At 55.1% G+C, this 22,457-nt stretch overlaps 6 protein-coding genes across 6 annotated transcripts; 2 read left to right on the forward strand and 4 right to left on the reverse strand.

Annotated features, from left to right (window-relative positions):
* Nucleotides 1–4,235: 4,235 nt before the first annotated feature.
* Nucleotides 4,236–4,944, forward strand: MYCTH_2109239 (uncharacterized protein; the record flags this gene model as incomplete). Its single annotated transcript, XM_003661952.1, has 3 exons — nucleotides 4,236–4,645; nucleotides 4,702–4,801; nucleotides 4,885–4,944. The coding sequence occupies 3 exons, from the start codon at nucleotides 4,236–4,238 to the stop codon at nucleotides 4,942–4,944; spliced, it is 570 nt and encodes a 189-aa protein (XP_003662000.1).
* A 5,115-nt stretch (nucleotides 4,945–10,059) lies between these two features.
* MYCTH_2302024 (uncharacterized protein) lies at nucleotides 10,060–13,244 on the reverse strand. Its single transcript, XM_003661953.1, has 3 exons — nucleotides 13,039–13,244; nucleotides 10,337–12,967; nucleotides 10,060–10,265 (listed from the first exon to the last, which is right to left on the reverse strand). The coding sequence occupies exons 1-3, from the start codon at nucleotides 13,138–13,140 to the stop codon at nucleotides 10,164–10,166; spliced, it is 2,835 nt and encodes a 944-aa protein (XP_003662001.1). The 5' UTR covers nucleotides 13,141–13,244; the 3' UTR covers nucleotides 10,060–10,163.
* A 1,019-nt stretch (nucleotides 13,245–14,263) lies between these two features.
* MYCTH_2302025 (uncharacterized protein) lies at nucleotides 14,264–15,248 on the reverse strand. Its single transcript, XM_003661954.1, has 2 exons — nucleotides 14,997–15,248; nucleotides 14,264–14,890 (listed from the first exon to the last, which is right to left on the reverse strand). Exons 1-2 carry the CDS (start codon nucleotides 15,165–15,167, stop codon nucleotides 14,612–14,614), a joined length of 450 nt encoding a protein of 149 aa, XP_003662002.1. The 5' UTR covers nucleotides 15,168–15,248; the 3' UTR covers nucleotides 14,264–14,611.
* Nucleotides 15,249–15,535: 287 nt separating this feature from the next.
* Nucleotides 15,536–17,502, forward strand: MYCTH_2302026 (uncharacterized protein). Its single transcript, XM_003661955.1, has 2 exons — nucleotides 15,536–15,922; nucleotides 16,247–17,502. The coding sequence occupies exons 1-2, from the start codon at nucleotides 15,831–15,833 to the stop codon at nucleotides 17,391–17,393; spliced, it is 1,239 nt and encodes a 412-aa protein (XP_003662003.1). The 5' UTR covers nucleotides 15,536–15,830; the 3' UTR covers nucleotides 17,394–17,502.
* Nucleotides 17,469–18,916, reverse strand: MYCTH_2302030 (uncharacterized protein). The gene is made up of 3 exons (XM_003661956.1): nucleotides 18,812–18,916; nucleotides 18,522–18,644; nucleotides 17,469–18,289 (listed from the first exon to the last, which is right to left on the reverse strand). Exons 2-3 carry the CDS (start codon nucleotides 18,626–18,628, stop codon nucleotides 17,545–17,547), a joined length of 852 nt encoding a protein of 283 aa, XP_003662004.1. The 5' UTR covers nucleotides 18,629–18,644; nucleotides 18,812–18,916; the 3' UTR covers nucleotides 17,469–17,544.
* A 273-nt stretch (nucleotides 18,917–19,189) lies between these two features.
* MYCTH_2302032 (uncharacterized protein) lies at nucleotides 19,190–22,376 on the reverse strand. The gene is made up of 2 exons (XM_003661957.1): nucleotides 21,777–22,376; nucleotides 19,190–21,709 (listed from the first exon to the last, which is right to left on the reverse strand). Exons 1-2 carry the CDS (start codon nucleotides 22,044–22,046, stop codon nucleotides 19,562–19,564), a joined length of 2,418 nt encoding a protein of 805 aa, XP_003662005.1. The 5' UTR covers nucleotides 22,047–22,376; the 3' UTR covers nucleotides 19,190–19,561.
* Nucleotides 22,377–22,457: the final 81 nt, after the last annotated feature.

Genomic DNA, 22,457 nt, shown 5'->3' on the forward strand with positions numbered 1-22,457 from the left:
TTTCTTTGCTGCCCCGCTTGCTTTGCACATCCGCCTGCTCAAACTGTCCTGCACAGTACACCTCTTCCAGCATTATTAATCCTAGTACGATACATGCCCCACTTTTTTCAATTCTTTTGCAAGCCACTTACACAATTCTCACACCATGTCACTCTCCTTATAATTTTCTATATAAAGGTACTTACAGATAAAATCCCCAGGTTGACAGCCAAGTCAGCAAGGGATATCCTTTCGAGTATAGGAATCCAGGTCCTATAGTGGCCGGCTCGAAGCCCAGATTTAAGCCCTATTTATAATGTATGGCACTGGATGAAGGATTGGCTTGAACATCGCTACGATGTTCAATCGCTCAGTTTTACAGGGCTTCGACTGGCTGTTCTGGAGGCGTGGGAGGCAGTGCCCCCGAGTTTCTTCAGTGCCTGGCATACTCAATGCCCCGACGGCTTAAAAACCAGGAGGGAGAGACTAGGTATTGATACTTCTGTCTTATAGAAATTTGTATTGTGTTAGTTGTACCTAGACTTCTTGGCTACTTTTCTGATTTGCGTTAGTTGTGGGGCATGTATTGCACTAGGATTAATAATGCTGGAAGAGGTGTACATACCTAAGGTACCTAGGTACCTACCCACCTTACCTACATGACAAACCAGCCACCTACCTTAAGAGTGCCGGGGATGTATGTAGCGCTGCTTCTTGATGAGCAGTTGCGGGACATTGGTGGGTGTCACAAGAGACGCGGTAACTGCTCAACGTCGGCAGGGGTGCTAAACCGAGCTGGGCGAGCCCCTTCGGCGGAGCAGTACGGAGGACGAAAGTTGGGCTGCTACCTACATAGTAGGGTATCGGACGCTCACTTGGCCGCTGTTGCCGGCGCTATAAAGGACCCCAACGGGGATCGGCTCACAACCACCAACCAAGCACAGACTACTTTGACAAAGAGTAGCGGAGAAGCTGGGCTGTCTTTAGATTCTGGCTTGGGCCCTGTCGTTGTGTTTGACATGGCAAGCCGAGACTCGGTGATTCGATACACATGGCTGCTTCTTCTATGTTTTGACTGCTAGCGCACCTCGGATTGCCTCGCCAGAGGCTTGTCACTGCCTGAATCTCCTGTGGTTCGATACCACAAACATGCCGCATCAGGATCCGTTGCCCTCAACCAGTGGGTGCGATAGTTTGTGCCTTCTCTCGGGCCCTCGGGCATTTTTTTTTTTTTTTTTTTGGTTTGACCTGGGGCCTGCTCACTCCCGCGCTTTGTTGCCGAAGTGCACGGGCCGCGCAGTTCGCGAATCTTTATGTACGCGTAACTACTCAGAGAGCTGAACAGTGGTTGCTGTTGTGTTTGTGCGGTGTGCCAGGTCGCTGCACTACAAAAGCAAAGTGCGGGGTTCAAACCACTATCGAGCCAAAGGCACCCTGTGTCGGGGAAGACTCAGTGACCAATAGGACAGTGCAGATTTCTGGTTGCTGCAGTGGCTTGCAGTCAGAAATCGTCCAGAATACTTCCCTCTGGCAATCATGTTCAAGCGAGGTTGGGTGATGGCAGCTAACTCCCGCAGGACGGAGGAGTCGGCTGTGGCTTCTCTGGTCTTCAAGGGCAGGGTGCATACACACCGGAGGTATCTACACTAGTGTATCCGTACTCGGCAACTGTATATGATATATACCTCGGCACCTACATAAAAACTCGGCACCAACCTCAGCTACTTCGAAGTTGTATTTGCGAGGGCTTTAGAACCGTACTCTGTATGGGCAAGTGGGAAGATGACAAAAAAAATTTAAAAAAGGCGAATGAAGGAAAAGAAAGGAAAAGAGAAAATCGAGAAACGAGCTCGTCCTCGGCATGAACTCCGTACACTGCCACAGCTAGGACCTGGGGTCTTGCCATGCCATGGCTCCTGGTCCATAACAATTCATGTACGGATCACAGGCAGTTACCTGCTGCGTAAAGTAGGGTGGGGAGTCCCCTGGCGGCCATGTCATTCAATGGCTGGGGTCTGAGGAAAAAGCACTTTTCTATGACAAGTTACACTATATTCAAGGCCTCTTCTTCAAGCTTCAGTCCCGCGCCGGTTGTCATTGCCTGACAAGGCAGCTGTGGATGACCCTGGATGGAAGGATTTTTTTTCCATCGAGACTGGCACCACACAGGGTGCCCTTCGGGGTGGGGCCAAGCATCCAATCGTCCGAGCCAAACTGAGTGGCATCAGAGGACCGCGACGGCAGGCCCCCAGGCGAAGAAACAACGAAGGGATCAGGCCAAACGGGCATTGCAGTTTTGGGGTACTTGACAATGTGCAACCCTCGACAACCTTGGGCAAACGGCAGTCCTCTGTCAAGCCAGTGCGAACTGTAAAGAGACAGGGCAGGAATCCGCTCGCACCGAGGCGAATTACCCTGGTTGGCATGTTTTTAACTCTGAGAAGCCACGGGCCGCTCCTTTCTCAGAAGCTGGCGCCCGCGACGAGACAGAGGTTCCTACTCTCGAACCCTTGCCAAAGCCCTCTTGCAGATGGCTGAGTGGGGTGTGATCGGGCGTTTTCAGGTGATTCGCCTTCCTGATTGGCTGCTACAGCCGTTTTCTCGTGTCCATTTTTGGTTTCTGGTCTTGGGAGTCTCGAGGCCCTGTCTGCCCAGGCCCCCTCGCTTCCCCAAAACCTCTCGCCTTCCCGATCTTCCCGTCAACCTCGGACACAGGGCGCAGTATAACTACTAGAGACCGTCCTCCACTAATCTGGAGCTCGGCTATGCCGCTGTTCGACCAGGATCAAGGTCGGCTTAGAAAGACCCCTACACTACGGAGTACTGGTAACCTCCGTTTATCTCAACCGATCTATCCAAGAGCATCTCAATCGGGGGTCTCATCGGCAAAAGTTGGGGCTAGTGTAGTCGCACAGTTATGTAATACAAAATCCGTACCCATTGCCTGGACTCAAGTTTTCTCTCCACAATTCGCGTCACTCACCGCTCCCTTGTCTCCACTCCCTTTCTGTGTGATTCTGCCGTAGCATGTGTTTTTTTTCCTCTTCTTCCACCTTATCCATCAGCAGATCGAAAAGATATTGATTGGGTCGCTCCTCTGCCGCGATGCCGCCGGCTCCGCCGCGGGGAGGAACTTAGACTACATCTGTACACTATTTCTCCGTAGTGTACACTAATGCATACTGCCTGAGCAACATGTGGCCTGTTTCTGCAGAACCCCGTTTTCAGTAGTTGTCTCTTGCGCCCAACAAACAAACCGCTCTCTCCTGGTTGATGAATGGATGGGAGCGTCATGAGCACAGCAGGCGCGATTTACTGCGCAATGGCTGCCCACAGGCGGCTTCATCGTGAGCCATCCCGCGCGCTCACGCTCAATGAAAAAGCGTGGCGCGTCCGAGTCGGGAATAGCCTGCTTCTATTCTTAAAGTTAACTTTACCAGCATCTCCTGTCCGCATTTCTCCACGTTGACGTCGCTTGCCATATCCGGCGGCATTGGACGAAGCACGAAGCTCTCCGAGCCAATCAGCTGAGTTACCCGAGCAACAGAGCCGTCGCAGTTGCTCACAGCCGCGATCGGCTGCGATACAACGTTCCACTCAACTCAAGGCCTTCCATTTTTTCCACAGCCTTCGAGCCCCACCCGCACACTCGCTTCTGTCTCGCACACACTGTCTCTTCTCCTAACTCGGGGCTCGCCAAGCAAAACGGGAATGCGGCCTGGGGAACAGTCTCAGCTGAAACCACTGATACTTGTACGGCGGAATCAGATGTTCAAGACGGAATTTGAGGACATGAAATGCTGGTGGCACTTTGTGTCACGAATCGATGCTTGCGCATGCGAACTGAGATACGGGATTACAGTACGGAGTACGCCGACTGAGCTAAACACCAGCAAGGGTGCCGTAATCCGTACCTCTGCCCTTAGAGCACGGAACGGAGACGACTCCGGCAGCCATCGAGTGCGACTGGCAGGGTGCAGATTTTGCACGGAGTGCCCTGCACTCCTTACTGTACGGAGTAGTGTATGTACATACATACAAATAACTATTCCGTACTCCGCAACATACTCAAGTAGTGTATGCTTATAGCAACCCGAGAGCCGGTTCGCCAAGTCGCCAATCGGCGGCTGACAACCGTGTTCCGATCGGGTTACCGCTGTTTCCTGCTTACAACTATACACTAGCTTCTCACAGCCCACCGAGTTTCTCGGCGACAGCGATACCCACCAACCGATGGTTGAGGAGCGTCTGTAGTGATGTCAACCTATGGATACTCTTCTGTGGCCGAACGTGATTCGACAGGATTGGCGCCGCGCACCCTCGGGCTTCAACAACAACAACAACAACAACAACAACAACAACAACAACAACAACAACAACAACAACAACAACAACAACAACAACAACAACAACAACAACAACAACAACAACAACAACAACAACAACAACAACAACAACAACAACAACAACAACAACAACAACAACAACAACAACAACAACAACAACAACAACAACAACAACAACAACAACAACAACAACAACAACACCAAAAAAAAAAAAAACTCGGGCCTTTGAGACGCTGCCAGTTCCGTCGATTTGAGCCGGACGGCCAGAAGCTGTATTTTGACCGGAGGCAGCGTTGGCAACGCCGAGTCCTGGACGAGTCGTACGTTATGTGCATACCTCTCCCAATTCAACCGACATGCCAGGACACCACATCAGGTCATCGCAATTTTTGCTGTCTGCAGATGGCCACGAGACGCAGACACGCACAACACACACGCATGCACACTTGGGACGACATCATGCCGGCATGATGTCGGTACGCTTGTAACTCCACAGCCGCAGTCCCAAGGGTAAACCATACACCCGGGGTGTTAATGCTGACTGGTCTTCTAAATATAGACTCTCCCTGCCGTCGGTCCTTTTGGCGTCCCGATCTATCTGGCCTCCAAGTCGGTGTGAGATCAGCCCAGCGAGGAGAGGTGGGGGGAGAAGGGGGGGAGCCAAGTGGATGATGTCCGGTCTGCGTCACGTACGATGTCTAACGATGTTCCAGTCCTTCACACCCCGGTTAATGCACTGCATTTCACTTTAAGGAAGCAGAACGACCATGTCTTTCTTGGGGTATCGTGAGTGCGTTTAGCTCTCGCCGCTCCGTCTCCCCGACGATTCCAGCACTTACTAGTAGTGTACAGCCCCGAGAGCTCCCCGCTAAGGTAGCTCGGCTTTTGGGCGGATCCTGCGATGGCTGGACCATTCCTTTGTCTTTTCCCACCCATTCGCCTTCTCTCTTTTTTTTCCCCGCCTTACTTGGTGCTAGACGATAACATCGATGATAATAATAGTAGCAACAGAAGGCTGCTGATCAGTGGTACGGCCGTCGTGCCATCCCCACCATCCACAGGCGTCGAACCGGGTGACTGGGACCAGGCCAGACACGTTCCAACCCAGAGGCCAAAAGAGAAATAACGCCCACCTCAGGGCTCGGCTGGAAGAGTGAAGAGCGTAAGAGCTCTCTCTGTACATACTTGTGATGGATGCGAAAGCCCGCTACCGACCTTACACGACAGAACCACAGAAACTACGGAACCAGGTACACTACCTAGCAGCATATGGTTCCTGCCAACGATTGTGGCATCCAACAAGCAAGCATGGACGTTGTCTAGAACCCAATCGCGCCCCATCACTTTCCCGCCTCGAGAAACCTTGACCTTCTACGGTGCACGTAGATTCCAGCTTACACGCAGCGGGCATCACGCGGAACGATGTGGCATACTGTGGCATGTTCTTTGTCAGACGTCAAAACGCGGTGAGGGCAAGGCGACGGGGACCCAAGTTTTTTAAAAAGACATCTCGTGGGACGGTATTCGAAGTAGCGAAAAGAGAAAGAAGAGAAAGAACAACGCCCGAGTCGCACACGCTACCGTATGACGTTACGCGGGCCCGCTCTTTTTTTTTTTCTCCCTTCCTACTGCCAAAGGTAGAACAAGAGGAAGAATTGCTCCGTACAGAACACCGTCTCGGACCGAATCACATAAGGCCAGCTCTGGAAGAAGTCCGGCTGCGTGCTTGAAGTGGTCCGAGAGATTGTTGGCATAGTTAGCATCCACACTGCACCGCACGACTGAGGCATCTACTGTGTGGGATACATACCTGAACGAGCAGTGAATGTGTTCGTGGCGTATGTACGTACATACCGTAAGGTAGATATGACTCCATTGTACATACTTTGTGCTGATCCGGTGTGGTTGCCAGGGTTGTCTCGGTAATGGTTTCGCCTCTATGCTACCTTTGTGGCTTGCTATGACATCTTCCTGGCGCCATATTCCAGCCATCTTCCAGAAATAGTCCCCAGCCGCCCCTCCTCTCCGGAGATCTAGATGATTCTGGACCTTATTCTCTTTTATTCCGCTTCATCTTCTCTATTTTCCTTCGAGGTCGAGGTCTGCTGTGGAGATCTCCAGAATCCAACAACCCCACCGTCTCCCCACCCTCCCCTTCTCATCCCGTCCAGCGGGCGGCTTTGGATGGATTATTTGCATCCGCGGAATCGGCTAGAATCCATCACGGTTTTGGGAAGGTTCGGGCAAGGGGATTCCAGCTCCTACTTGGTAGTTTACAATGCTTCTCTGCGAGCTCGGCTAACGGCAGTTCGGTGGCAATCATCGAGCATGATGATTTCACTGTTATACCCATCTATACCTTACATAGTAGGTACCTGACTCTATTCCACTACACTACCTACCTCGGACCCAAACAGACGGGTGATGTCTCTTTGCTTGTCGAATGTTATGTGCATACCTTACATGTATAGAAATGGGATAAAACACAGACAGAAAGAACTAGAAGAACAATTAGGAATGAAGTGGAGATATGGTGCTACGTTATATATACTGCATATACAGTACGTCCGTACTTATCCGGAACACGTTTGTTTTGAACCTTTTCTAAAGGGCAACACAATGTTTTTACTCGGAAGGATTGATTAGAAAACTAAGCCTCTTTCCCCATCAATACTGGTGATCTTCATCGACTTTTTGGGATCGGCGGCGTTCGGGCCTGCCCGTCACCCGGATAGGTGCGCATAATCGTTCCAAGGCCTCACTGCGAGCGCAGCCATATTCAGTCCGACCGGTTAACGGGATCTGTGAGGTGCTGTGGATCGGGAGCGGATCCCGGAACTCGGACCGGAGCGGGATCAACTTTTTAGGGCTGTTAAACGCGGCTCATTCCCGCTGGCGAGGCTGCCCGTTATGGCAAGATTACCCAATTGAGGGGGGATTCTGTGACGCGAGATTCACTCCCTTGTTTTGTTTCGGTCTGCTGGAATTCATCGTTTCGTTCCCTTTCTTTCTGATCCCCTTGTGCCGGGTCCAATTCTGTGCGTGCTAACCAGCTAACTCCCTTAGTGTACCTAGTGTAGTGTACTGTATATATATGTACTGTACTTACGTAAATCCCGAGAGCAGGGCCATGTGACGGAGTCTTTCGCTTGCACAAGAAGAACTGGGAGCTCCGAGCGACAGCCGCAATGGCTGTCGCGTGCAAAACGCACGCGTTGCACGGGGACAAGGACGGAAGGCCGCATCCATCCCAACCAAGCCAGAGGGCCACGCCCCTCGCCGGACCGAATTCGACGTGTTACCGCGCCAGGCCAGGCCTGGGAGAGGCAAGCCACTGGACAGTTCAATGTCCGCTGACGAGCCGCAGCAGCCAACGCCGCACGCCTTGTGTGGTGCTGTGCGACGCGCCAGTAACTAATCCGTATGTTGTACTCGTACTGTACATAGTCGGGCCCGTATGATATACTTGACATGTTATATGGGTTATACCGTAGCTATAGTGTCTTCCCAGACGCCGCTCTGCATCTATTGCGTAGTCGAAGTGGTGTAGGGAAATGTGTAGGAGGTGTGGGAATTGCTTGCACCTGGACCTGACAAAAAAGACCCCCATTCCCATCTCCATCGTTATCGTCGTCACGCCCATCATCCCCCATTACACCTCTAGGATTCTGAATCCTAGCGCGGTACGTGGGTCCTGCGCCAAAAAAGCCACTGGCGGCAAGTACCGCGCTAGGATTCAGAATCCTGGCGGAGGTGTACTCCCATCCTCATCAACACCAATTTTGGAAACAATTGAATGACCAATGAGCCAAAGAAATCAGGGACCTGGAGCAAGCGCCCTCTGGTCCCTTCATGCGCCATGCCTCCCCTGACATGTGCACTTCTCCCGCACAGCCACCGAACCCCTGAAGGGGAGCTCGAACACGACGCGCACTCGAAAGATATGCCCTTGCGAGCATACCGGCCCACACGCATTGTCTCACTCCGAGGGGGGAAAATAACCCAAACGAAGGGCACCCGCGTCACAGCCTCCCCCCTTTCTTCTTGTCTTTGTTGGCGGTAAACATTGCCGAGTACGCGGCTAGGTAGTGTATGCGCATACATTCATACATACAACAAGCGCCGCAACCCCTAAACCGAGACGTGCCTGGTCGAGCAAGGGCAGCTTACGCTCAGCTCAGCTGCTAAGCACGCTGCTTCCTCATTTGGAGACATTGGCGTCGAAAAAATCAAAAGAGAAGTGGGTTGGAAAAGCCGGGGGTTGAGGTAGAAGGGTTTGGGGACAGTCCTTTTGGAACGACGGACGGTGCAAGGTAATCCTCCAAGAAGGGAAGAAGGGAAGAAAAGAGAGGGAAGAGAGAGGGATAAAAGTAATGCAAATAGAGGAGCTGGTGTCACGGTGGAAGAGGTGAGTAGAGAGAAAGAAGAAAGAGAAGAAGGAAGTGAAACGATGCCATGAAAACCCGAGCTGACGGAGAGTCGTAACTGCCTTACCTACTACTTCTGAGAACGAACTGCATGATTGAGAAAGACGTCTGAGTGAATCCGTATAATCAAGAACACCAAGGATTGAAGGAGGCCAGAGACAAAAAAAGAGTATAAACAACAGGGCCGGAGGGTCAACATCATGTCTTGAAGCCGTGGATCGTTGACTGACTTGGCTGGCGTGGACAGAGCGAACAAGCAGCGGACAGGTATTCTAGCCTCCTGAACATGGCATGACTCCACGAGCCTTTTAGATACTAGCTATCTAACAAATACTAGCTATCTAACAATATCCTATCTAAAGTGTAAATGCAATCAAAGTTTCACCCTCCAGCCCGTCCGCCAAAGCATCTATGTAAGCCTTGAATCACCCCATCCAGTAGTGGTATGTACCCGCGCCTCTCTCCGAGTCCAACGGCCCATTCCAGCAGTCTCGCTTGGCTTGTCTCCCTCGCAGCCGACCCTTCGTCCGGTACCAATCCCGATTCTTTCCCCATCGCCAGCTCGCTTCCCAAACACAACACCGTAGCCATGTCATCCCGTGGCGTAAAAAGATCAGAGGGTTTCCCTAGTCCACAGAGCCATGTCCGCAGCTTCCTTCCTTCCTTCCTTCCTTCCTTCGACGCAAGCAACACGTTGAGCCTTCACCATGCAGAAAGAGCAAACGGGCCCCTTCATGACCTGCCCCGGAAGACTCTTTCCTCTTCCAAAGCCTAGACCAGAGCGACCGTCATGACACCTCCTGGTATGTCAACACGTCACCTGATCTGCCAAGACACACCACTACCCGTGCACTAGCCGTCGGTCGTGGATCAGATCTCATCATCACTCTCGAGCCATTGTTGTAAGAAGGGGGGGGGGGGGGGAGGAGGGGGGAGAGGGCAGTGCCCTTTCCACGCCTTGCTGCTCAAAGTCACAACACAGCACTCGACCCGCATATTTCCCCCACCACCGCCCACAGTTACCAACATTCCTGTCCTCCCGTTTCGCACCTTCGGCACCTACAATTTCTCTCAAACCATCCGACCCCTTGTGTGAACGTAATAAAAAAAAAATCCAGAGAGCAATAAAGAGGACGGAAAGAAGAAATCGCATTCACTTCTTCTTTCATGAAACAAAGCTCCCACTAGCTACTAAACCCCCCTGTTAATCCTAGTGCGACGAAACTTCAAAATAGAAACGTGCCACAGGGTATATCTTGTGTGAATTTTTTTTAATCTTTCTTTTCACCCCCTATTAACCCCCCGAAGATAGGTACATCCCTCTACCAAGCGGGGAAATTGCAAGGCGGGTGTTCTTGGGAACGCAATGCTAGTTGCGCGCCCAGAATCCTTATTGATCGACTCTCGTCAATTAGAGAGCATAGGTCGCCTTCAGGGCCTGCTGGTCCTGGGGCTGAAGCTGTGCAACAAACTCGTCAAACTGGGGAATAAGCTGGCGGTAGATATTGAGGACCTGATATTGACAGCTGTGTTAGATCCAGCCGCGAGGTTGGGCCGCCGGAGATTTGCTAATGGAGAACTCACATTCTGGAAAACCTCATGCAACTCCTGCTTCGCAGGGTTCTGCAGGTACAAATCTTGGTACCTCGCGATCGCGGTGAAGAAACGTAACAGATCTTTTTCCATAGCCTGCGGGTTCTGCGCCACGACCATAGCAAACCCTTTGAAGGCCGTCGCTTTCTCATCGGACGGTTCGATCACCTCCATGGAACTGAGGAACTCCTCCGAAAACTTGGCCAGGTGCGGGGCCAGGATGTCGTGATTATAGAGACCCAGCCTGCCGAGGGCGATCGCCGCATTCTCGTTGACGCCCGGTGGGACAGCTGGGTTGGAGATGATCTCGACACAGCGCTGGAGCAGTTCCGGCACGAACGGCGCCAGTTCTTTCCTGTACTCCATGGCGATCTCGCCGGCGCTCCAGCAGGCGTTGTTGATGGCGCTGAAGCTGCCGTCAATCTCCTCGTCGAGGACGTTCTCGAGATCCAGCCGCTTGATCAGGATCGGTATGATGGAAGGGAGGAAGGGCTTCAGCTGCTCAAAAACAAACTTGGCGCAGTCGCCAAGCAGGGCATACGCCGACTGTTGCACCTCGTCGGCCGGGTCCTCCATGCAGAGGCTCAGGAGCTCGAAGAAGGCCGGCTGGCTGTTCTGAACCAGCTTGACCGCCTTCGTATTGTCGAGAGCCTGGATGATGGCGCTTAGCATATCCAGGCTGGTGACTAGGAAATCCTTGTCGGGCTGGTCGAACTCGGGATTATTGTTGGCAGCGAGAGTCTGCTCCAAGTTCTGATGGATGATGTTGACACAGCGTCCGAAGATGGGCTCGGCGTAGGGCGTGAAGGCGTCGCCGAGGGCAATGGCGACGTACGAAAGGCACTCCAGAAGAGGGAACATTTCCCGCGACTGGTCGGCCACCTTCTGCCAGCGATCGATGAGGGCGGGCATGAGTTGGTTGCAAAGCTCGGGACGCGCCAGCACGGGCCCGATGTGTTCGGCCAGCGTCTGGACGCAGTCGTAGAGGACCCATCTGTTCTTGTCCTTGTACTTGCTGAAGCAGAGAACAAACTGTTGGATGATTGGGCCGCAGAACGGCTCGATGTTCTTTCCTGCCTTCTCCTCCAGGTTCGCCATGGCCGAAGCGCCGGCCTCCTGGACCTTCTTGTTCTTGTCAACCATTTTCCTCAGGATGCCGTCCATCATGGGCACAAAGTAGGCTTGCTTCTGTGCGGGGTCCACCAGGTTGGCCGCCCACGACGAGTACCGGCCAAGCGTCCAGCATGTGATTGTCCGGACGACCGGCTCTGGGTCGTCAAGCAGGGTAATGAGATAGGGGACGAGTTCTGGAAGGTGCGGGACCACGACATCCATGCACCCTTCGGCGACGGCGCCGAGCGCAAGAACGGCCGCCTCACGATGCGGCCAGTCCTGGTGCTTGAGGTTGGTCTGCAGGTAGGGCAGGATGCAGGTGAATACGGGGCCGCCAAAGTCGGTCGCGAAGACGTCAAGGGCCGCCGCAGAGCACTTGCGAAGCGTCCACCTCTCGTCAGGGTTCTCGTCGCCGCCATCCTCATCCAGCTCGTCGATCTCGCCCTCTTCCAGGTCGTCATCCATACTCGCGAGCTTCTCGTACGCGTTCGCATTCTGGCCTTGGTTCGCCTCCGCCGACTCGTCGGACTTTGCACCGCGCTTGAGGTTCTTCTTGGCAAACTGCGGCCTGAGGTCCTCTTCCCTATCCTCTTCGTCCTCATCATCCGACTCCCCGCCCAGGATCGCGATGTCCTCCGGACTATACACCATGCAATCCAGCAGCACGGGGATGATCTTTTGTATGTAGGGCTCGAGACTTTGCCATAGGTCGTCGTGCTCGCCCACTGACAGCCAGAACTCGGCAGCCTCGCAGGCGAGATCCTCATCGTCGCTCTTTTGTTGCGAGATGATGTACTCGACTAAGCCGCTGAGATGAGGGAGAAGCTTGTCCGGGCGGGTCTCGACGAGCCGGACGAATGCGCGGCAGACCTGGCGCCGGACATCGGTCACGGGGTCCTCGGCAAGGAAGAAGAGATGTTGCAAGAGATCGTCGATGGAGTTGAGCATGGCCTGCGACTTTCTGGGGGTAAAGACGTTGATGGCCGTGAGCGCGTGGGCGCGAACTCGGGGCAGGGGGCTCTTGGTCGCCTGGATGAACTTGGGGAGCAGGATGTTGAGCGGCCGCTGACCGTTGTGTTCCCGCTCGAGGAGCTTGGTGTTGTCTTCGCAGATCTTGGCCATGGCTGCCATGGCACCTTCCTGGGCCTCCTTCGACACCATGCCCGTCTCGTTGCTAAGCAGCTTCAGAAGCTCCTGCAACAGCTCGGGCCAGCTGTAGAGACCACCGCGACGGACCATCTCGGTCGCGATATTTCCCGCGTAATTGCGAATCTGAGAGTTGCTGTCCTGAATGCCAATCGGGACGGCAAGCTTGATCAGCGCAAGGCTGGTTTCGGGTATCTTTTTGTAGTCCGACTTGACATTGTTCTTCAGCATGATGGCCGCCGCGGAGCGGACCAAGTGCCAGTCATTGGGCGACAGCGCCAGGCCGGCGGGTGGCTGCGCGCTCGAGAAGATGTAGGCCAGGTAGTTGTTGATATCCGGGCTCGCCTTTGCTTGAGAGAGCATCTGCGCCGACGGAGCACTGTGGTCAGTTCCCCCCACCAACGCGCAACCGAAAGGCTCCCATGGCGACTCACGATCTCGGCTTGTTTCTGCGCGGCCTTGTTGAAGCCGCTCAGCGAATCCTTGAGACATGCTGCCAGAGTTCGCAAGGACTCCTGGTTGGGATGCCAATCCATGGCGACGAACCGGCACCGAGTATCGCGGGGCGGCGCAGCTTCAGGCGAGCGAGCCTCAGCGTGGGGATATTTAACTTGGGACGTGGAAGGAGGGGGGGAGAGACCGCGGGCCCGAAGTCTGGAGCGGAAGGGGTTTCAAGCCCGAACTGGACCCAAAGGTGCAGTGGATTTATCGTGAGGCGTCCCCGGAGCGTGACTAAAGTGTAGTCCTATCCGCGTGATTCAGTTGGTGTACGGACTGGAGGTCGGCGGTGGTGATGGCATTCTTTTGGTCCTTTGCAAAAAGTGGGGTGTAGCCACCTTTGCGCGCTAGGGGTTGGGCCATCAGACATGCCAAGTTACACGGGAATAGAAGCAAGTCCAGGCCGAAACAGAGGTGCCTGTAGCCGGCCGCTTACCCAAGCGCGGAGCTCTGATCTAACATACCGTGTATGGGTCGGAAGGTTGTTCTTATATGATTTATCGTGTCGGACATTGAGAAAGGACCAGGTATCTGTCGACTTGGTTTGTCCCCAAGGTCCAAATGTGGGGTGTTTCAAAAATCATTGTTGGCTAGGTTTATCACCTTTGAATTTTGCGCCGCGGGGACCTACAGTGCCACAAGGGCAGTTAGGTCGTCAAGGTCCGCCCGATCGCAGACCATGGCGGGGCAAGGTCAGATTCATCCTAGTGGAGCTCCAGGGCTTAAGGAATCCAACCAGGAACCTCCCGTGCGCGGCGCACACTTGGCCACAGCGACCGTCGCGTTGCTCCACCTCACCAACTCCTACCCTCTTCCGTACATACACTCTGTTGCAGCTTTTACACACTGCATTCGGACTCTATGCTGTGGCGGGTATCAAGCAAGAACCGGGAGCCATAATATTTTTGCAAGCCCGCTTACGACTCTTGGGAAGTCGTGGCTTGCTTACTCTGCTTCCTGTAATCCGTATTGTCTCTGCATGCGGCCTATCTACCGATAAGACCAATAACCGTCATATCCTTTTCCGGCTGGTGACTTGTTTCACGCGGCCAATCGACGAGCTTCCCAGCTCTGCACGAGACGCCGAGTCTAACACCTGTGAATGCCCATGTCATGAATCTCGAGCGATATTGAAAGAATCCTAGGACGCACATGGAATCTGTTGTCGTCCAGACTGTATATTATTTATTTGTTCCCATATGGAGAACACTCTTATCATTGTGCGAGAGGTGAGGCATGAGGCTGAGTGCCAAACCAGGCCAACCTGTATTTCTTGAGTGTGATGGTGAAACAGGCGGCCAGAAATAGGCGACCTGTTAAGAATATTCCGAACCCTGTACGGATTACCTCAGTACGAAGACTTGCATCTGACCGAGTTTGCGGCCTCGACGTAGTGAGAGGAATCGTGGGAACCAGGGTTGCATCATCACCGTGGCTTCCCCCGTTCAACAGGAACAAGTCGGCCTTAGCGAGTAGGTTTTCTATTCCAAACATGTGATCGTTTCATGACTACTGCCCCGGGCGAACTCCGTCGGAGGCAGTTTGCGCAGCCTGAGCTTCGATGACCGGCCGTAGTTGAGCCAGAGTGACCTCGACAACCCTTTTAAACGCATCCAATTCCTCCTCTACAGTCCCTCCCAGGCCGGTGCTCGCGAGGCTTATCGAGTTGCCCACGTAAACTGGGCGTTGAGTCTTCCTTGCCAGCAGCTTGGCAAGCCTTGTAGTGAACTCGATCGTAGGCTCCACGGTGCAGAGAGCCGTTGCCAACGGCTGGCTGGGATTGTATTTCTGAGCCGACGTCAGCAGTGTTTCCTTCCTTTCCTTTTCCTTTCTTTTCTTTTCTTTTCGTTCTACAAATTGGAGTTGCATAGAGACACTGGAAAACAATACATACGTCAGGTAGAGCATAAACGAAAGATCCTAGGGGGGATGGTGAGGCCGCATCTTCCAAAGACGCAGTCGTAAGGAACAGCACGATCGCCTTTGACTTGACAGTTAGGTGGAGATAGATTCGCGTGTCTATAGACCGCGGAAGGGGGAAGGAGAGTTGAACCGGAGCATCCATTATGCTGTTGGAAATTGGCCTGCGGGCGCAGAATCTCACAACAGGAAAGCTGCCTACCCCTACTTGGTCACTGCAGACTGAAGAGAATGAGAGTTCCGAGCCCAATTTTTTGGGTTTGGGGGGGGGGGGTTAGGGTTGGCAAGCTTGAACTTGGCCCAAGGCTTGGGTTTACCGTTTCCCATCTCTCTGTTCCTTCTCCGTCGCACAAAAAACATGTAGCGACTTTAGAGGTCCTATAATCATGGAATATACCTCCATTTCATTCCTTTTTCGTTCTTAGAAGTTTTTTATCCGGGTGTGTAGAAGTGAATTCAAAGTTTTGCAACACAGCTTTGCGGAGATTGCCGTCCTGTAATATACAGTAACAGTGGCCTTTACTCTTTCCTTTTAATGGCGGGTCAACGAGTAATCATCCTAAAGCCTTTCAAATGACTCGCCTTACCAACTTGATGACATTGGGGGTGAACAGACGGTCATTTTGTATGGATCGACTCTTATCAGCGACAGGAACGGAAAGGCAGGTGCAGTGGCACCCATCACCGTCCCTTGGGCGCAGGAGCCCGCCGGTTCCGGCTCCGCTCTTTCCGCCGACCTCCTTCCAACTTTCTGCTGCCCTCAACACGCCGGGTTTTGTCGCACTCATCCGACGCAAGCGAGCCCGAAATGGAGGATGACACGCAATGGAGCGGTATCGAAAACGGCATCAATGATCCCGAGGAGCTGCAGGTCATTTACCGCACTCTAGATTCTTATCAGTGAGTACAGTTTCCATTTCCGAGATGCCCCACGATTGCTATGCGTCAGGTCGACGGCGTCCTGCGAGCCCGCTTGACGTCGGACCGTCGACACGATTTGACCCCCCCCAAGTCATTACTCTGTATTGTTCCCCAGGAGACACACACTTTCGTTGTTTTTGCCATAGATCAAAACGAAACGACTGGCTGCCGCAAAACCCGCCCTGTGTTTCCTCCCTATCCGTTGGGTCCTGAGTGCCATGACCCAACATGAGCGAGCTCGTCATGCCGCGGATCTGTCTGCCCTCGAAGCTGTACCGGGGTACGGATGCTAACAAATGACAGGCAGTATGCTAAAGTAGCCCACTTTCAATGTACGCATCTGCGCAGGCAGGCCTTCTACGCACTGCCCCAGGCCCACTGGCAGCGGCTTGCCGCCCCGCCGTTCAACTATCTCGACACTCTGGACAAGATAGACGATGCCATCGAGTCTAATGCTGAACTCGCACGCATCATCTTCAAGAAGGGTCTGGAGATGTTCCACGTCGGCGTTCCCTCCGAGACGGGTGACCTGAAGCTGCCGCCGCAGTGGAACGGTTCAGCCAAGCCAAACGACATCGACAAGGCCCGGAGCACAATCCGGCAGTTCTACCGTGACTGGTCTGCCGAGGGCGCTGCCGAGCGAGCGGCCAGCTTTGGCCCCGTTATGCGCGCCATCGATGCCGAGCAAGCAGCCAGGGGGCCGGATCAACCGCCGCTCAAGGTGCTCGTTCCCGGGGCCGGCCTCGGCCGGCTCGTGTTCGAGTTGTGTCTCAGGGGATGCGAGACCGAGGGCAATGAGATCTCCTACCACCAGCTGCTGGCGTCGTCATACATCCTCAACTGCTGCGAGCGTCCCGGCAAGCACACAATCTTCCCCTGGATCCACACGTTTTCGAATCATCAATCCAGGGCCAACCATCTGCGCAGCTATTCAATCCCGGATGTGCACTGCGCGACGGAGCTCACAGAGGCAGAGAAGGTACGGCGCGTTGGCTCCATGAGCATGAGCGCCGCCGACTTCTTGTGTCTGTACGCGGAGAAAGACAGAGCGGCGATGTATGACGTGGTGGCCAGCGTCTTCTTTCTTGACACGGCGCCCAATCTCATACGGTACCTGGAGACCATATTCCACTGCCTGAAGCCGGGCGGCATCCTCGTCAATATCGGCCCTCTGCTGTGGCATTTCGAGGGTCGGGTGTGGGATCGGGACGAGCACGACGACGCCGAAGGCGACCACGATACGTCCGGGATAGCGGACCCTGGCAACTTCGAGCTGACGGACGAGGAGGTGATGTGGTTATTGGCTGATGTTGGGTTCGAGATTGTCTCAAGGGAGACGGGCATTGAGGCGCCCTACATTCTTGATAGAGAGTCCATGTTGCAGACGACATACAGGGCAAGCAGCTGGGTAGCTCGCAAACCGGCGACAGCAGCTGCGGTTCAAGGATAATGAGGCTGGCTGTATTTAATCCCGCGAAGCGAGGGTTTGAAGGCTTGCGCACTCAGATAATAATGACAACACAACACCAGAGCCCTCTCGATTTATCGTCGCCCCCCTTCCCCCCTTCCGAAATTCCCAACCTAACCTAGCAAACCGGGTTTTACAACTTAACATTCAACTCCCCCCTCTGCCACATGGCCCCGCCGTCGATCTCGATCGCCGCCCCGTTAACGTGCGCGCCTGCCCGGCTGGTCAGGTACACGATGACGCCCGCAATGTCCTCGGGCCGGCCCAGGCGCCTCATGGGATTCGCCTTGGCCAGCGCCTCGGCGCCGCCCGACATTTTCAACAGGCCATTGCTCATCTTGGTCGGGAAGAAACCGGGGCAGATACTGTTGACGGTGATGCCGCGGGGCCCCAGCTCGACGGCCAGGTTCCTCCCCAGATGGATCACGGCGGCCTTGCTGGCGCTGTAGCCGTAGGTGCCCTGCTTGCCGAGCGTGCCGATGCCGAGGCCGGCGACGCTGGCGGTGATGACGACGCGGCTGGGGTCCTCGACGCTGGCGCGCTTCTGCAGCAGCGGCGCGAACTCGCGCACCAGGTTGAAGACGCCGCGCACGTTGAGGTCCATGACCTTGGCGAAGGCCGCGTCCGGGTGCCGGTCGAAGGCCTCGCCCCAGGTCGCGCCCGCGTTGGCGAGCAGCACGTCGACGTGGTCCGTCCGCGCCGACACCTGCGCCAGCAGCTGCCGCACCCCTTCGACCGTCGACCCGTCCGCCGGCACCGACACCGCCCGCGCCCCCGGCCGCAGGTTCGGCAGCGCGTTGAGCGCCGCGCACGCCGCCTCGCACGCCGCCGCCTTGCGGCTCGAGATGAACACCGTCTGCGCCCCCGCTTGGAGCAGTCTGTTTCTCGTATAACACCCCCAACCTCGTCCGGCGCTCAGACCCCCCCATCGGGCGGTGCAAGCCGGAGCACATGGGATTGATCGTCAGCGTAACTGGTTCTTTCTTTTCTTTTTGTCTGAAGGTGAGAAGGAGAAGAAGGGGAGTGGAAGGGCAGAAGGGTGGAAGGGTGAAAAGGTGTTTTTTTTTTTGTGGGGGAGGGGGGGTGAAGAAATGTTTGGTATGTCCTTACGCAGAGGCAGCTGTCAAGCCTAGGCCACGGGAGCCGCCTGTTACGACGGCAACTTTGCCTTCAAGAGAGAAGAGGGAAGGGAAGTCGTGGATCTGTGCTTCGGCCATGGTGACGGATTGGTGTCTGTTCAAGTGAGTGTTTTGGTAATGGAATCGGTTCCAGGCCCCGGAGAGTGGGAACAATTGGTTGGGTGAATGGGAGAGAGAAGAAGAAAGAAAGAGGTCGGGATGAATGAAGCGTCTTGAAAAAATTCAAGGTCAATTGTAGGTGTGGTATATCAAGATTTATACCTTTTTATCGAAAGTGCGGGTTGCCGACCAGAACCAGAATCTCTCTAGTGTATGAATGAACCGAATGTACGATCCGTACACACGAACCGTTCAAGGTTTCCCGTCTCTCCGTGCCTACACTACACAGTATGTTTCCCCCAGGATTGGCCCCTGCTGTTTTGCGGGGAATCCTGGATGCCTCGGCACGGTGGTCGATAAGCCGAACCAGCGCGCTGGCGCCACGACCCCACTTCGGCTGTCGGCAGGGGCCCCGGGCGACACTCTCCCGCCAGAAATCGGGCACTCCAAGGTCTAGGCCATCAGCTCACCGGCCCTGCGTCTCTTGGCTACTCCGTCCTGCGCGCATGATGCCCGCTACGGCTACGCGGTCAATCCACATCTCATTCACTACCCCGGGAGTCGGGAAGGGAGCAAAGGGCGTCTTCATTGACGGCAGCCAAGGACCTCATAGTTTGACCGCTACACAACCTTACTGTCGATGGCTATAGTGTAAACATACGGAGTATATGACCTGGCCGGAGACATCTTGGCCTTCTTATTAGGCTGCTTCCTTGCCAATTTGCGCTCAGGACACAGTCCTGGAACTTGCAGGTTACTTCAACATCAACCCTTCCGGTAACGCCATGGCACGTTACGAGGCAGGGGTTGGAAGAAATCAGAATAAAAGATATTTAAAATATTTCGGCCACACAACGGCAATCCGTGTCACCGCTAAACCGCGTTTCCCTTTCAAAAGTACAGATTGTACTACTACACCTCGACCGAAGGTGGCCGCTGCTGATCCCCAACACCTTGGGATTGCTCCTGTCGAAGGGCCTCTCCATGATCGTCGTTGTTCTGGCGCTCTTCCTGGCCCTGTTGAGTTTGCGAAGCAGTGGCTTGCTCGGACGCTTCCTGGGTGGCGGCGGCGGTGGTAGTAGTGGTGCTGGCGGCGGCGGCAGCAGCAGCAGCCCTCGCCTCCGCAGCCCTCCGTTCCGCCCTCTCGCGCTCCTCCAGCTGTTGGATATGCCTCTCGGCCACCCCGGGAGCAAAGCTGGCAAGGAACAGGATTCCCGCCCTTTCAATCCGCCTTATGCGACCTCTGAGCCAATTTCCATTCTGAATCCTGCGCTGCGCAACCAACCTCGCTGCAGTTTGTGCCGGGTCTGGTTCCGCTCCATTCTGGCCCCCTTGGTTGTTGCCGGTCCCTTCTGGTGGTGGTGGTTGTTGCTGCTGCTGCTGCTGCTGCTGCTGAGGTTGGTTGGGATCCGCAAACGGAATCATTCCTTCCAGCTGCTCTCTCACGGGATGGAATGCGTTGTTGATTACTCCATTCAGTATTCCCGTGTTGATTGCAAATACGACGATGAAAGCCAGCACGAGGGACAGCCAGCGCTCCCAGGATGGGTCGGTGTACGAGAACCACCAGGCGAAGGCAACCAGGCGGATGACGAGCCAGATATGCGGCCATGCGGCTGCTACCAGCGGGGCAACGCCCGGATTGCCATGGATATTGATCTGGGGTGCTGGCTGCGCCTCAGCTGCAGCGGGTGGAACCGCCTGCCCGGCCACTGGTCTGCGGCGAATGGCAGGCTGGTGCTCATGGCCCGCTTGAGGTAGCGGTTGTTGTTGCTGTTGCTGCTGCTGCTGCTGCTGCTGCTGCTGATGCTGAGCGGGGAATTGGGGCAAGGGCTGTTGGCCCGGGGGTAATGGTGGTTGATAAGGTTGCCCGGGTGTAGCTTGGAGATGGATTGGTGGCTGGTCCGCCACGGCTATCGTTGCCTGTCCAGATCCCTGCTGGAGGTGATCCTCAGTGCCGAGCACTTCACTGAAGAACGTAGTGGGGACCGATGAGCGGTAAAAGTTGGGAGCCAATGGGACCGGTCGTGGGGCAGGCGTAGTGTACACCTCCGTGCCATTGTTGATCAGCAGGCCCCGGGGCCCCGAAGGCGACGAGAGGATGTACACCTCTGGGCGTCCATGCTGCGGCTGTGCCGGAGCTTGCGGGTTGCTAGGTCCCGCACCGCTGCCGTGGCTGGCAGACCTCGCCGAGAGATCTGGAGTGCCTGCTCGGCTGGCATTTCTCGATAGCCCTGGGAAGATCGGGGTCGTGACTCCCGGCTGAATGGGTTGGATGGGACTGTTGAAGTTGAAGTGAGCAAGATCTGCCGCCATGTTGGCTGGGTGATCTCCTGCCGCGTTCCGTTGCATAGCGCTGGCCATGGCCTGGGCGGCCCGATTGGCGTCTGCTCCGTGGATAATGTTGCGAACCTCGGCTGCCGATAGCGGCCGCGGTCCGACAGGGTCCGCGGTCGGACCCGACCCGGCCTGGGCACGGGGCGCAGAACCGGTTGGGGTAATAACTTCGTTCAGTGTAATCCTGAAGCTATACCGCTGTCCATCTGGTCCGATGCCTTCTCGTGTGACGGTCCGAAAGGCTTGGCCTACGGGGCTATTTCTCCCACCCGCCGCGTCGGCTCCGTTGGCCGGCTGGTTGTTGTTGTTGTTGTGATTGTTGTTATTGTTGGTGTTGGTGTTGTTGTTGCTGCTGCTGCTGCTGCTGCTGTTGTTGTTGTTGTTCGCGTCCTGGGGGTTAAGAGTGGTCATGGCAGCACGGGGGGGTTGTTGGTATGCAATTATCTGGCGATAGTTTGCTTCACTTTGTTGAAGTTGGTTCATCCGCTGGAGCAACTCTTGGTGCTGCTGGACGTGGCGCTGATGAAGCTGTGAGAATTGGGGAAAGTGTGCCGTCACTTGGGGCGCACCGAGAGGTGCTGAGCCCGGCCGCGCCACGGTGACGTTGGGCGGGTTACGGAGCGCATGGGGAGGATGACGCGGTGCTGCATCGTTGGACGGAGGAGGTGCGTCTCCCGTGTCCCGCAGCACGAGGTGGATCGTTTGCTGGTCGCTTGTGCGTATCTACCGCGGGATTCTGTCAGCATGCTCTCTGAGTAGTGCAACAACCAGGCCTCAGTTCAAGCCTTACCGCTTCCTCCCCGAAAATGTCTTGAAGCGTGTCGGTGTCGCGCGCCAGGAGCCGACCCCGGTGAATCAGCCTTTGGTGGTCGTCCGCCGGCCTCGACGACAGCGACTCCCGGATCCGTTCTCTAAGCTGCTGGATCGTCGTCGTCGCCGGAATACCGGGAAAACGTAGGTTTCCAACACCGGCCGAAGGCGACACAATGTGGAGGTTGACTGCAAGAGGCGCATCCTCTTGCGATTCCGACGAGGAGTTGGCCGGGTGTTGGTCCGCCATCACGCTCGAATTCGGCGGCTGCGGTTATTCGCGCGCTTGGGTTACACGCGATGGTTCGCTCGGCGCGTTCGCTGAAAGGCGATGAAGTTGTGTGCGGTGGTTCGCAAGCCGTCAATGGTCTGATCGTGAGGAAGGCATGCTCGGTGCCGATTAGGCTGCCGTTTCTGGTTCTGGAATCTTCAAAGCAATTCCACAGACCAAAGCAGAGGGATGATCTTGTAACCGAAGGAGAGTTCGCAGAGGATTGAAATCGCACTCGTCACAGGGTCGAGAAGCAATTCCATCCGGGTTTTGTCTGTTCCACGTTTCTCCCTCCCGCCTGGGCTGCTGACTGCGTTGTATTTCATCAGCTCCAACTTCCACGCTGTCATCCGGAGGATATGCGCTGCGAGCCGGTACCCACTACCCGCG

The sequence above is a fragment of the Thermothelomyces thermophilus genome, chromosome 2, assembly GCF_000226095.1.
Source record: "Thermothelomyces thermophilus ATCC 42464 chromosome 2, complete sequence".
NCBI lineage: Eukaryota > Fungi > Ascomycota > Sordariomycetes > Sordariales > Chaetomiaceae > Thermothelomyces > Thermothelomyces thermophilus.

Excerpts from the sequence above, each read along its gene's own strand:
- MYCTH_2302024 (XM_003661953.1), bottom strand. The coding sequence starts at position 13,140 with ATGGATTGGCATCCCAACCAGGAGTCCTTGCGAACTCTGGCAGCATGT. Across the intron at positions 12,968-13,038 it reads CGCAGAAACAAGCCGAGATC|ATGCTCTCTCAAGCAAAGGC; the intron begins GTGAGTCGCCAT and ends CCGTCGGCGCAG. Across the intron at positions 10,266-10,336 it reads TGCATGAGGTTTTCCAGAAT|GTCCTCAATATCTACCGCCA; the intron begins GTGAGTTCTCCA and ends TGTCAATATCAG.
- MYCTH_2302025 (XM_003661954.1), bottom strand. The coding sequence starts at position 15,167 with ATGGATGCTCCGGTTCAACTCTCCTTCCCCCTTCCGCGGTCTATAGAC. Across the intron at positions 14,891-14,996 it reads TCGTTTATGCTCTACCTGAC|AAATACAATCCCAGCCAGCC; the intron begins GTATGTATTGTT and ends ACGTCGGCTCAG.
- MYCTH_2302026 (XM_003661955.1), top strand. The coding sequence starts at position 15,831 with ATGGAGGATGACACGCAATGGAGCGGTATCGAAAACGGCATCAATGAT. Across the intron at positions 15,923-16,246 it reads CGCACTCTAGATTCTTATCA|GCAGTATGCTAAAGTAGCCC; the intron begins GTGAGTACAGTT and ends AACAAATGACAG.
- MYCTH_2302030 (XM_003661956.1), bottom strand. The coding sequence starts at position 18,628 with ATGGCCGAAGCACAGATCCACGACTTCCCTTCCCTCTTCTCTCTTGAA. Across the intron at positions 18,290-18,521 it reads GGCTTGACAGCTGCCTCTGC|ACTGCTCCAAGCGGGGGCGC; the intron begins GTAAGGACATAC and ends TACGAGAAACAG.
- MYCTH_2302032 (XM_003661957.1), bottom strand. The coding sequence starts at position 22,046 with ATGGCGGACCAACACCCGGCCAACTCCTCGTCGGAATCGCAAGAGGAT. Across the intron at positions 21,710-21,776 it reads ACATTTTCGGGGAGGAAGCG|ATACGCACAAGCGACCAGCA; the intron begins GTAAGGCTTGAA and ends ATCCCGCGGTAG.